At 49.1% G+C, this 12,641-nt stretch overlaps 1 protein-coding gene across 1 annotated transcript; it reads right to left on the bottom strand.

The window, feature by feature from the left end:
* Window positions 1-1,249: 1,249 nt before the first annotated feature.
* LOC119372632 (uncharacterized) lies at window positions 1,250-1,771 on the bottom strand. The gene has a single exon (XM_037643104.2). The coding sequence runs from the start codon at window positions 1,596-1,598 to the stop codon at window positions 1,359-1,361; it is 240 nt and encodes a 79-aa protein (XP_037499032.1). The 5' UTR covers window positions 1,599-1,771; the 3' UTR covers window positions 1,250-1,358.
* Between the last annotated feature and the right edge of the window lie 10,870 nt (window positions 1,772-12,641).

Here is a 12,641-nt window from a genome sequence, read left to right as displayed (position 1 = left end):
CAAAAATAAATAACGAAACTATGAATAAATAGGTGTTTTTCTCAAATAGTCAAGGTTTTCAGCAAGTGCCCCTCCCCCTCCCTCCCCCCTTCGAAAAAACTCGTGGCTACGGGCCTGGTACCAGAGAACATATATAGTAGTACTATGTAATCAAAGAACGTCAGACTGGTAACTGCGCTGTTTGTATGGTATGGTCAAGGGACGCCAGATTAGCATTCGACTGCGCCAAATACCCAATAAAGTTCTGCTGGCGAACACATTTACATGACAACCATGCAACGGGTAAATATGCGACAGTATCGTGCACGCGACACACGACACCTGTTGCGATGTGCCCTCCGCGTAACCTCGAGGTAAACAATCTCCTCTGTTACGAAGTCTTGGAACAGATAAGTTGCACAAGAGGCAGGTTTCGAGCGTTTTATTTAACGAGCAAGAGTTTTGAGTATTCGTAGACGCACGGCCTTCCGTATTTTTAATATGCCTAGTTCGATGCTTGGGCCTCCTTCGCTGCAGAACAAAAAGAAATTAAATGACGTACCTTCTAGAACATCGCTGCTTCTAGCTCAATAAAAGTCGATAAAAAAGCTCAATAAAAAACATTGTCCTACGTACTCGGGGAAGCAAAAACACGAGACATCACAGTCTGTGAGACGCGAAATGCTCCTGAAAGTGAAAACATCTGAACACGTCAACGGGAAGCTACCAGGGGAGCGCAAACGTTTCTAAAAATGCTTGAGCACACTTGGTTAAAAGAAGACAGGAGAGTCTGTACATCGATACTGGAGTACTAAAGCTACCGTGCACTACACTAAGGTTCATGAGAACCGAGCTGTTTTGGTGAAAAGAGTAAGCAAGCCAGGGAAGGTTGCTTCAGGTCGCTTTTACTTCATAGCACTTGTAACGAGAAGAGGCAAGAGAAGTTGCACGTGACAGCTGGAGTTATAAGACGGCGGTGGACAGAAGAGGAGCCTGGCGAATGTGGCAGAGGTTATAGTAGCTGTTTGTATCGTAAGGCAGACACGGAAACACGATTGCGGAAAACGGCGGTTGCTGTCGGTGGTCCCGGTGCTTCTAAGGACCAGGGGCACGGAGGTACGCTGAACCTAGATGAAACGGCGTGTTGAGCAGGCGTGGCAGGGCGAAGGACGTGCTGAATTCACGGGCTTGGGTGCATCTTCAATTGAATGAGAGTAAGGTACAAGGTCTTTGAGAGAAGAAGAGTTACTGACAGAAGGATAGTTTAAAGGCAGGGTTTCCAGGATCAAGACAGCTTGGTTCTAAGATGAGCGAAAGAGGACACCTCGAGTTGAACTGGGTTTCAGGCTTGGAAGAAGGCAATCGAAGGGGTAGCGGCGTCAGTACTGGCAGTAGGCGCCGAAGGCCGGCAACTCCTGGGTCACGACGTTGCGGTCGTCCAGCTTGCCGAAGCCGTTCTTCTTCTTGCGGCGCAGGTTGTCGATGGGCGAGCGAACGCTGCTCCACGACGCCGCGTTGCCTTTGTCGGTCTTCTCCTTGACGCGCGCCTTGAAGTTTCCCCACTTGCGGTCCAGCTTGTAGCCGAAGATGGTGAGGAAGCGCTTGAACGAGTTGGCCATGTCGGCCAGGGTGGACGGACCGCGCGCGGCGAAGACCGCGACGAGGACTTCAAGGGACTGGCCTTTCGACCAGAAGGGCCCTTTCTGAGGCGGTGCTGGCTTGTCCGCGACTGCGGTCCGGGAGCGGTCAGCTTAGCTTGCCTGAGCTTTTGAAGAGAAAGCCGTTGGGGCGGGCCTTGTCCTCGCGCTCGCGGGGCGCGCCACGCTTTCTTCGTCGCTGCCTTTCCCTTTGGCCCGCGTGGTACAGCACTATATCGCCGCGGTTGATAAGTAACGCCAATTTGTTGTTAAGTTTCGGGAGGAACTACACCGCTCAGAGAACACAGTCTAATACCATTGTGTGTCTACTTGCTTCCCAATAATTTCACCCGGGCTCACAAAGTATTCGTATGCTTCGAGCTGGAATGGTTTTTGCACCAGCAATTACTTAGAAACGGAGGACAAAACACGACCAAGGTTTTAAAACTCGGTACTTACAGTTAAGATTGAGAATGATCGAGAATGATCGTAAGTGGTTCGTTCATGTAAGCATTCACAGTAGAGAGTGATGTAACTCGCGGTACCTGATGGTCAAAAGCCTGTACCAAAGTCGTTCGTTAAACTTTTCCTTTTCGTCTTCTTCAGAGCGGACATTTGCTGCGGATATTCCTCACATCTAGACGCAATGACAACTCCGTTTGACAGACGTCAGGTGGTCGCGTGTTATTGCGAATCGATTCCTCAGTGAACAGTGAGGGAGTTATGTATGTACTCGATGCCATCCACGGCTGCCCCGCTGAAGTCTCCACGTTGGACGGTGTCGTGATCGCAGGTGGAAGAACACACAGTAATGCGACCATCATTTGCGTCAAAAACACGCAAGCAACGCACACAGCTGATGAAGGGCACCAAATATTTTTACAGTGTAAGCTGTTACGAGCTCACAGCAACAGACGATTTTGGTGGCGTAGTTGTCCGCCGCCGGTGTCCGTCGCAGCTATCACGCACATTGAGTAAAAGAAAGATTACTCAAGGTGGATTCAAAAGTGGATTCGGCATTTATGCGGGGCAAGCAAGTGCTCTACCACAGAGCAACGCCGGTGCTTTAATATTATTCGCAAAAGAACCCTGTACAAGCGTCATATATGGCAGGGAAACGCGTTAAGAGATCTAATAATGCGTGGCAGCAGAGTCGAATCGCACCAGTCGACACAGCATTGGAATTGCGTAACGAGTGGGTATTTAAAAGCCTCCCATCCATTACAAAGGGCTCAGCCACAACTAATCACCCTCGTCATCATCCACCACAGAATCAACAGCGTGTACAGCTACGCAGGTGCGCATATTGCCTGAGGAACAGGTAGTGGGCGATTCGCTACTTCCTAAAAAGGGTTTATTTACTGCGTAATGGGTATTCCGCAATTGTACTTGCAGTAGGAGAGACATTACAGCGGGCTCTATGAAGGCCGCTGCCCCAGCTTACGCTATGACGGTTCTGCGCATTACGCTCAGACCTGGCGTTTTTTAGGTGCGAAGCACCTTACGCGCTCGAGCTGCCGGCGTCTCCTGTTGTCGTGGCCCGTCACGGTGTTTCCCGTCGTCGCCCGTCACGGTAAAGCAAGTGGCAAATAAGACGGCGCGTTCGCTCAGGAAGAGCTCTGTTTCTCGATGGACGCTGTCTGCGCTGGACGCTGCCTGTAGTAATGAGAGGACGCTGTCCTCTCATTGATATTGACTGTTCCTATGGGAAATACCGGTGCTTCGCACCTCCCCGGGTTTCACGTTAGTGGAGTTGTCTTGTATAGTATAGTATAGTATAGTATAGTATAGTATAGTATAGTAGTACAGTACAGTACAGTACAGTACAGTATAGCAAGGGCTGGGAAAGGGAAGAGAGGGTGAGGAGGAGGGAAAAGAAGGAGAGCAAGGCCACCAGCTCCACCGCTTCCTTAGTCTTCGCACTACTAGTGTGTAGCTGCTCCATTTTTTTTTTTTGCTTAGAGTGTATGGCATTACGGCTTTACATTATACGTATATACGAGCCTTAATAGCAAGTTGTCTGCATTATACAGACAAGGTTGGATAGAAGAATAAAATTGTAGTGGCTTAGCTCGGCTGTGCCAGGATATATGTAGCGTGAGCTGTGTGACGTCACTTCTCCTCGCGCATGCGCGGCACGGCTCTCGAATTGCCACGCGAAACTGCTCGAGATCGGCCAGTGTAGCTAACGCTACGAAAACTGCAATGACGCAAAGAAGACGGGGACGAAGCGAAGACAGAACTGACAGACACGTCTTCTCTTCGTCCCCATCTTCTTTCCGTCATTACAGTTTTTCCTCAACTAATGAGCCAACTAGCTCAGCAACAAGCCCTGTTGGATAGAAGGTATGTGCATTATTCGGAGTGTACTGTTGCATACTACTTCAGGAACAGTGCTGCCATTATACTGAGAGAAAAAAAGTTTACTGAACAGTGTCGTTTGCCAGACCATCTAACATGCCTCTAATGTCCCTACTTTACGCGATTATCACGAATGCGTCGGCTCCATCCACAAGCGCTACGTCTGCTGCGGGTCCATAGCGAATATAAAGAGTGATGAGTGGCCGCCATCCGCAGCCCAGGCACGTAGGATTCATGCTGCCTGTTAGGTGGCGCAACCACAACTGAACATGAAACAATCGATCACGATACGATGCTCCTATGAAATAACTTATTCATTAAAAGTAATATTTTAGGGGCGCTCCTTATGGCATCGTCTGGTCGGTCGTCGCTCCATGCGGCGTTTTCCCGCCGTCGCGTCTCCCGTATCATTCAATAGGTGGCGCTGTCTTATAGAGATGCATGCAAACTGCAGTTGGGTGACGATATACTAGATGGCGCTATCCCATAGAGATAGAAAATAAAATAAGACAAATAAAAATATAAAATAAAAATAAATAAAAAACAAAAAAGAAGAAAAAGAGGAAAATAAAGCGGCGTATCGCTTTGATTACTGCTGGGCGAAACCACTGAACATTTCACGGTGTAACCATGATTGCTTCAGGAGCTTCGCCCAAGCTCTTAATCATTCACCCGTGGATATGCTGTAATTTTTTCTTTTCTTCTAAGACGAAATCCTTAGATGCTTCATCAAACGAGAAAATTGACCGTCGGCGGCGTCAACATGAGTGATAAAAAATTCAGCGACGATTACGATACTCCCTAATGCGAATTCTGAGCGCAGCCAGAGAACACCCGTACGCTTGCACGGCTTCGTGTTCGGGCAACGCCAACTGCATTTGAACTTTTGGCTAACCGCAGTTGTAGCGATGTGACATTCGTTACACATTGCCACAGAAACTGCCATCGCTCGAGTGCTACTGCTACGCACACCACTTTGTGCATTGCAGGCGTCGCGAAGCAAGCGAAACTTCGACAGCGCTTGAGTGCTGCCCACACCACTCTGCATTGCAGGCTCACAAGCGAAGCCAGCCGAAGTGCACGTGCCAGCCCTGCATATACGCACGCGCTGCGACCGAGGGGCCAGCACGCGTGACCGAGGAAGAAGGCGAGGTTAGACACGCCAGTGGCTCGTGATATCGACAGACTCCGCGTTCGCTCTCTTTCGTACCCGTTCTCGCTATCGGTTACGCCGACGACGCCAACGGCGACGCCGCTCAACGCAGGAACGGGCGCCTAAGGGCTGCGCTCTAAAATTCTCATCCCACGACATCGTCGCTTTGTCAAACTTCAACAAACAGCGCAGGAGAGGACAACGAACAACGAAAGGAAGGAAGACAAGCGCTCTTCCTTTCTTTGTACGTTGTCCACTCCTGCGCTGTTTGTTGAAGATGGATTACCAACTAGCCCAATCTCAAGCCTTGATTTGTTAAAGGTGAGCCGATCACGGAGGCATTGCAAAACCAGGCGAGGTGCAGAAAGCTCGCTATGCCTCCGATCCTGGAGGCCATGAAAAACCACGTTAGATGCAGAAAGGGTTCGGAGGGGGGCGAGGGAGGATCAATACATTGACTCAGAAGAAAAACAAGGAGATCATGGCTTTCGCCTTCGAGTCGTCTTAGGCGAATACATAAGGAACCCTGTAAGTTTTTCTTTTTTTTTTAAGCACGGTGATTTCACTTTCATTGCATCATCTAAAACGCGGCCGTCTGAGACTACAGCGTTGTTTATTCCCCGTCGGTGCGCTTTGTTTACGCGGTAAAGACGAAGGACACTTTGCGCACCGCTATGCACATTGGCCAACGGTGCACGTACGGTACACGCTGGCAATGACCGCTGGACGAGCAGTGGAGAGGACCGCCTGCCCGCTATGACCACCTAATTACGCCCGTAACTGCCTATGCCTCACGCCGTTTTGTTCATACGCTGCACGAACGAAACTGCTCGGTAATTGCACTTTGATGGCGCTGTATAGCCTCCAGACTTGAACGGTCGTCACGGTCGGTGGCAGCCCAAGCGATGGAAGCACAAACGTAAGCATAAACGACCGCACACTGGCGTTGCTCGCAAGCGCAAATGGTAATGTGGCTTTGTAACGGAGCGACATGGTTACGACAGCGCCAGGTGCAGCCACCGTTGTTGTAAATGCGTACGTGTCATGCATTTGTAGACTTTATGGGAGCACTCGTGAGTAAGGAAAGTTGGTTGGTTGGTCGGTTGGCTTGGTTTAACGTCTCAAAGAGACTCGGGTTATCAGAGACGGCGTAGTGGAGGTCTGCGAATAATTCGACCACCTGGGGTTCGCGCTGGCCTGGAATCGAACCCACGTCCTTGAGCTTAGCAGCTCGACACGGGGTCCCTTATGTATTCGCCCAAGACGACTTGTAGGCGAACACCATCTTTTTCTTCTGAGCCGACGCACTAATCATCCCCCACCTCCGAAAGCTTTCTGCACTTAACGTGGTTTTTCGCTGCCTCCAAGATCTGAGGCATTGCGAGATTTGTGCACATCACCTGGTTTTGCGCTGCCTCCGGGATCGGCCCACCTTTGAACAAGCGACAATTTCATGTGATGACGTCATGATGACGTCACAAATTTTGGCGATGTGTGACGCCATGATGACGTAGTTTATTGATGAATTTTTGAATCACTCGCGCTGACGCCACTGACCGTCCGTTTTCGCGTTAGGCGATGCGTCTAATCCAACAACTTGGGAAGTGGGACAACATATAACGGTGCTGTCGTGATGAAGAAGGCTGCAAAAAGAGGGAGAAACGAGGGACGGGGCGGAAGTGACGTTTTCTTAGCCTCGATAGCGGTGCACAGGCTGCCACGACTGTTGTCTTCCATGGCCTTGTTCTGACTTTGTGTTTACAAACAACGATGTGTTCGTAGTGTGAAGCTACGATTCATCCTTACCATCAATAGCATCATCAACAGGAGGGCTAGTTCAGTTGCTTGATATCTGCGTTGGCAGTCGCATGGCACTTAGGGCATGCAACTTGCGTTGCTCTCCACCTGCTCAAAGAATTGGCTGACTCGGCTTTGTATTATGATGGTATTAAACTTACAGAAAATGCGCCTACCCACTACTGGGTGCTGGCCAGAAGACTCACATTAATAAGTGTATTAGAAGGGCGAATTCGAAAGTTCTTGCAAGGACCATGAAGGACTCATGCGTAAAAAGATACACACTTTTTCCAGAACAATAATTTGAAATGAACAATAACTTAGATACGCAAAAAGAAAGTATTAACGAAGAAACAAATGACGAATCAAATTAGAAGCAAAATAAGCGTGACTCGCAAAAATTTTTTTATTCGTTGTCGTCGCTGTTTATATGTTCTTGTCACTGGTAAGTTTATGTGTCGCCTTGTTTATAGTTTCATGCGATATTTTGTATGCCATAATTAGAGAATTTGCATACTTAGAGATTTTTTTTCTTCCATTTTTTAGCTCGGGGAAAAAGGCTTATTTTTGGTTCTGACTCAAAAGACCCGCTGCTGAAATACAAGTTTACATCCACGTAGAATGCGTCGCAATAAAATCTTTCTTACAGCGAAGGTGTATATGGCTAGGCGGAACCGAAATTCGTCCGTCCTACGTACGCGAAAACTCCTAGCGCGTATACCTGACACGGAAATTGGGCAAGCTCCCCCGCTCATCACTGGTCCACAGTCCAAGAAATGTGACTCTCATTTTATGCATCTGAGAGTCATATTTGTAGCACTCCCTTTAGAAAGGCACGTTTACCCTCTTTAGGAGAGTCGTGGAACGCACGACTTTCCAATAGAGAGTCAATGCATGACTCTCCCAAAGAGCGCCAGTTTGCCTCTCTAAAGGGAGTGCTACACATGTGACTCTTACATGTATGAAAAGAGAGTCAATTGACACATTTTTTTAGAGTGCACCAAAAAATGAAGTCGTCCGCGGGCAAAACGCATGTGCCGCAGAAATTGGGAAAATGCCACTGCTCACCACTGGTGCACCAAAAACGTGGAAGGGAACACACGGGCGGCAAACACCAATTAAGATTTCTGGACAGACATAACTATATAATTGAGAAAGACTTTCGTGAACCGTCGGAATTAAACGAGTGGCAAACGCCGGGGCCGCACATTTAAGTTTCGTTGGTTAACCGTCTGTACGGGGTGCTTGGGTGTTGTTTTTTTTGCGATACAGACTTGCCCTTAAGGCATAATACTTTTACAGCGAAAGCTGTTATGAGATCGCAACAACAGTGCCGTAGTTGTCCGCCGCCGCTGCCACCGCTACCGCCGCCGGTGTCCGTAACCGCTATCGCGCGAAGTAAGAAAAATAAATGAAATGAGAAAAACAAATCCAGGATCGGATGGCATTTGAACCCGGGCCCTCTGCGTCGCTGTCACGTGTTTTACCACAGAGCCACGCAGGTGCTTGAAAGTCATTCGCAAAAAGACCCTATACGGGCATCATGTCGGGCAAGGAATCACGTTAACAGATGCATATATAGCGTGGTAGAAGAGTGGAATAACACCTGGCGTCACACAATGCGAATAGCGTAACGAGTGCGTGGTTTAAAGCGTCCCACCTATTACGATCGTCCAGGCCCGTAGCCAGGAAATTTTTTCAGGGGGGGGGGGGGGAGGCGCTTGCTGAAAGCCTTGATTATTTGAGAAAAACGCCTATTTTCATTATTTATTTCCGATGAAACACCATGTGTCATCAAAATTTCGGGGCGAGGGGGGGGGGGGGGGGCAGGCCCACCCCGCCCCCCTGGCTACGGGCCTGCAATCGGATCTGCCATAATTTTTCAGCATCAACATCATTTTTTCATAATTTTTTAGCATTACAGCATCAACAAAATGCACATAATACCTTACAGATGTGTAGCGGGTATCTCGCTTCTCCACAGAATGGTGAATAATGGCATAATGAGTTGTTCCCTACTTCGCAAAATTATGACGATTCATGGCGTAGTGGGTACCTTGCAAAAGTATCTTGTAGGTCGCGCCCCAAGGGAGTTCACAACGGACTCTAGAAACGCCGCGGCTGTCGGCGGTTCGCTTGGTTCGCGACGCCTGCAACGCACAGAGTGGTGTGCGCAGCACACGAGCGCTGGCAGTTTCCATGGCAACGTGTAACGAATGTTACATTGCTACAACTGCGGATAGCCAAAACTTCAAACACAGTTGGCGTTGCCTCAACACGAAGCTGCACTCAGAATTCGCATAAGGCAGTATCGTAACCGTCGTTGAATTCTTTTTCTTTTTCATATACTGCGTCGGTCGATGCCTTTCGGACGACCTCCTTGTCAAATCGTGGTTATCCGAGTTCGCGCACAATTCAACCAGTCATCATCGGGGGCCGTGATGGATGTGGCGTCACCTGTGACCTTTCCGTTCCGCGCCGCGCTCCGTCGTCGCGCCCTGGGTGCATCCATACCATTAGCTCTTCCGCATTTGATAGCAGCAGTTTACTTCCGCCTCACCGGCGGTCACTTCCGCATCAATGAGCACGCGAGCACCGCGTATGCATTCGCTGTAGCGTAAAGCGTTCGTTTGACAGTTGAGAAATACCGGGAGAATTAACGACGCCTACAGGGCTTCAGAAGCAGCTTTTTGGGTCAGCTCCGGAAACAAGAACTGCGGTTAGAAGTCGATCTAACCAAACCTGATTTTACGAAGTTGCCGATCTAACTAATAAATTTCCATTCCCCTTCAGGTAGCCGTACAGTTCAATGTTCTCATCAACCCGAATTAGCAATCCTAAGTTGGCGCCAAACCCGATTTAACGAAGTTTTTCCTGAAATAAATTAGCAAAAAAGCCGGTGACGTTTTGTAATTTTGACGCAGATGGTTTTCTTTTTTCTGCCAGCGTGCGCCCTAACGCTCTCACGGTAAAACACATCGCCACCCTATAGTCACTACCCAAGTTTTATTCTGAATGGGTGGATAAAAAAAAAAAAAAAAACTTTATTCAGGTCCTGTACAGGGCGTTGCCCCTGCCTGGCCACGCCTATGGAAGTTTTATTCCTACGTCCCTGCATGCCGCGCATGCGCGGAACAACGAACTCAACAGTATACGAACGGATAGTTAGTTATAGCTAACTGTCAAGCGATTCAAATATATTTGAAAGACAAATATCAAAGGGAGGACAGTTCCATGTAGTGTCCCCCTCCCCACCCCCCAGCCTGAACACAGGGGGGTCAGGACCACCGTGACCACCTCTTTGATTTACACCAGGTTGTGGCGCCACTTCTAACGTCAGAAAGGTGAGCTAGTTTGGTTAGAGCCTTTTGGTTAGAACTAGTTGGTTAGGTGGGTAGAAGCAGTTCAGTGTGCAGACAAGTGAACTGGAGACGGACCATGCACGCAAACGTCAACTATCAACTGCAACGTCGCACGGGGGCGGTATATATAGAACACAGACATAAAATCTTCTTGGTTGTCGCAGCAGTTAATGGATGACACTAAGCTGGGTTACGGAAGCCACATAACAAAAGAGGGGAGGGGGGGTGGGAGGGGGTGCGCGCGCAAGGAATGACGCCGTTGCCACAGCAGCAGCCTTTGTATATTTATCCACACCTTTACAGAGGTGAGAGGAGCCCACAATAACTACAAACCGAAAGAACACAAAATGATGACAACGAATGTATGAACCTCGCGCGTCTAAAAATTCAAACGCGTTGCTAAGGACAGTGCACACACAAACCAGTCAAAACTAAAACGAATGACATCAACGAGCGATCGCTGATCAGTTAGCCACTGGCGGGTCCGGTGGTCCTGACACCCCCCCCCCCCCCCCCCTCTTTAATCTTTAAGTGTATACCCCTTAGAAAAGAACTTTAGCGCTATGTGTCTTCTCTTCTGTACACTCTTGTCGTTGTTTGAGCTGATACGCACTTTTAATCATCTTGTACCAACACGCCCTATCTTACAGTCTTCTAAGTTATCAGAGGAACTTGGCCCTCATCCGTCTCTTCTCTGTCCTTTCTTCATGTTTCAAGCATTGCGCCAGCAATAGCATTTTTAGCAAACATAGGACTCATCAGGTCCTCCCATAAGCTGACTCGCGCTCCCCCATCTGAAAAATCCTGGATCCGCCGCTGCTTATAGTGCATTATTGGCATTGAATCACAGTGCTTCTTTGCAGTGTCGTAGTTCCCTGTAAGGTCCCGAACGCAGAGCTTCGAAAGTAAAGTACCGGCCCCTGGCGGGGCACCCTATAGGTCGGCCTTGCCATCTACGCTACCGAGGGCCTCCCGCCGATTCTCCGAGATCTTTCTCTGGCGACGGCTTCTTATCGTTGCTTTTTCTGCCTTGCCTTTTTATTCTATTCGCCGTCCTTCCATTCAGGTAAGAACATGGGTGGAGAAGGCAGGTTGGGTGAGGGGTAAAGGGGGGGGGGGGAAGAGGGGGAGAGCTATAACGGTTTACTAGGTCGACCGGCCGACTGATCTCCGAAATGCCGTTGCGTCATCGGCGTGACCTCGGGCAGCGTGGAGCGGTCGTTGTGCTTCTCGTTTCGTTCGAGCCACGACCAGCCTCTGGGCGTGTTTGCTTTCCGTCTCTTGGAAGAAGAAGATGGGGACCCGCTTGTTGCTTCTCAGGGTGGTGAGCGGGGTGGGGGTGAAAGAGTCTCGCTGCCCGTTCGGTGGTTGCAGAGTTGCCCGGTCGGGCCCTGCTGCGTGCGATTGAAGAAGAAGGCCGGCACGGTTTCTTCACTTCCGCGCTGAACTTGGGTTCGGTCAGTAGCCCGCTTTTGAAAGCAGGCGAGTTAAACAAGGAGGGGGAGAGGGGGGGGGGGGGCGAAGCAGCCTTTCATTCGGGGCTCTGGGAGCGTCGTCGTCGTAAAATGGCGGCCTGCAGGGCACGTGGGGCATTGCGCAGAAGTCGGCCAGCACGTCCTGCGAGTGTTGCGTGCCAACCGCTTTCAGAAACACGGACGAAAGAAGGAATTACCTAAGAAAGCAGCTTCGCTTGAAGTTGAAAGCAGCGACGCTTTACATGGATGGAACAACTTCCAAGAAAAAAAAGGCAGAAAAAAGCAAAAAGCAATCGTGACTGCTGTGAATGTATTTCTCTATTGTTTAGTTTCATCTCGTGATTCCTATAAGCGTTACGGAATAATTGTTTTGCAGGCCCTGAATACTTTGTGGTACGGCCAACCAACTGCAAAAGCGCCAAACCTCTGACTGACCTCGGCGTGACAGCTCAGCATTTAGGACATCAAAGAAATTGCGCGACGAAAACACGGACAGAAGAAGACAAGTACAAACACAGCGCCATCCCCACGTGCCCCGCTGTGTTTGTACTTCCATTTGTCTTCTTCTGTCCGTGTTTTCGTCGCGCAATTTCTTTGATGTCATGGACCACCAATTAGCCCAAAATGCTGCTCTCATTTAGGATATCTGCCATTTGGGCATGTTGGTATAAGTTCACAGTTGAATTCGTACTAACGCGCACAGTGTATGTACATAAAAGCACGTTGCTCGTCATAGCTCAACGCGCTGGTGATGATAAGCATGAGGATTTCGTTTAGCCGTTTATGTTCCTTTAATGACACCTGCTGTCGATGACTTTTGGACGCATCCAGAGTTCTTTCTTTCTTTTTCTTTCTTTCTTTCTTTCTTTCTTTTTTC

This window comes from Rhipicephalus sanguineus, chromosome 10, assembly GCF_013339695.2.
Source record: "Rhipicephalus sanguineus isolate Rsan-2018 chromosome 10, BIME_Rsan_1.4, whole genome shotgun sequence".
NCBI lineage: Eukaryota > Metazoa > Arthropoda > Arachnida > Ixodida > Ixodidae > Rhipicephalus > Rhipicephalus sanguineus.
This window is presented reverse-complemented; position numbering and strand designations above follow the sequence as displayed.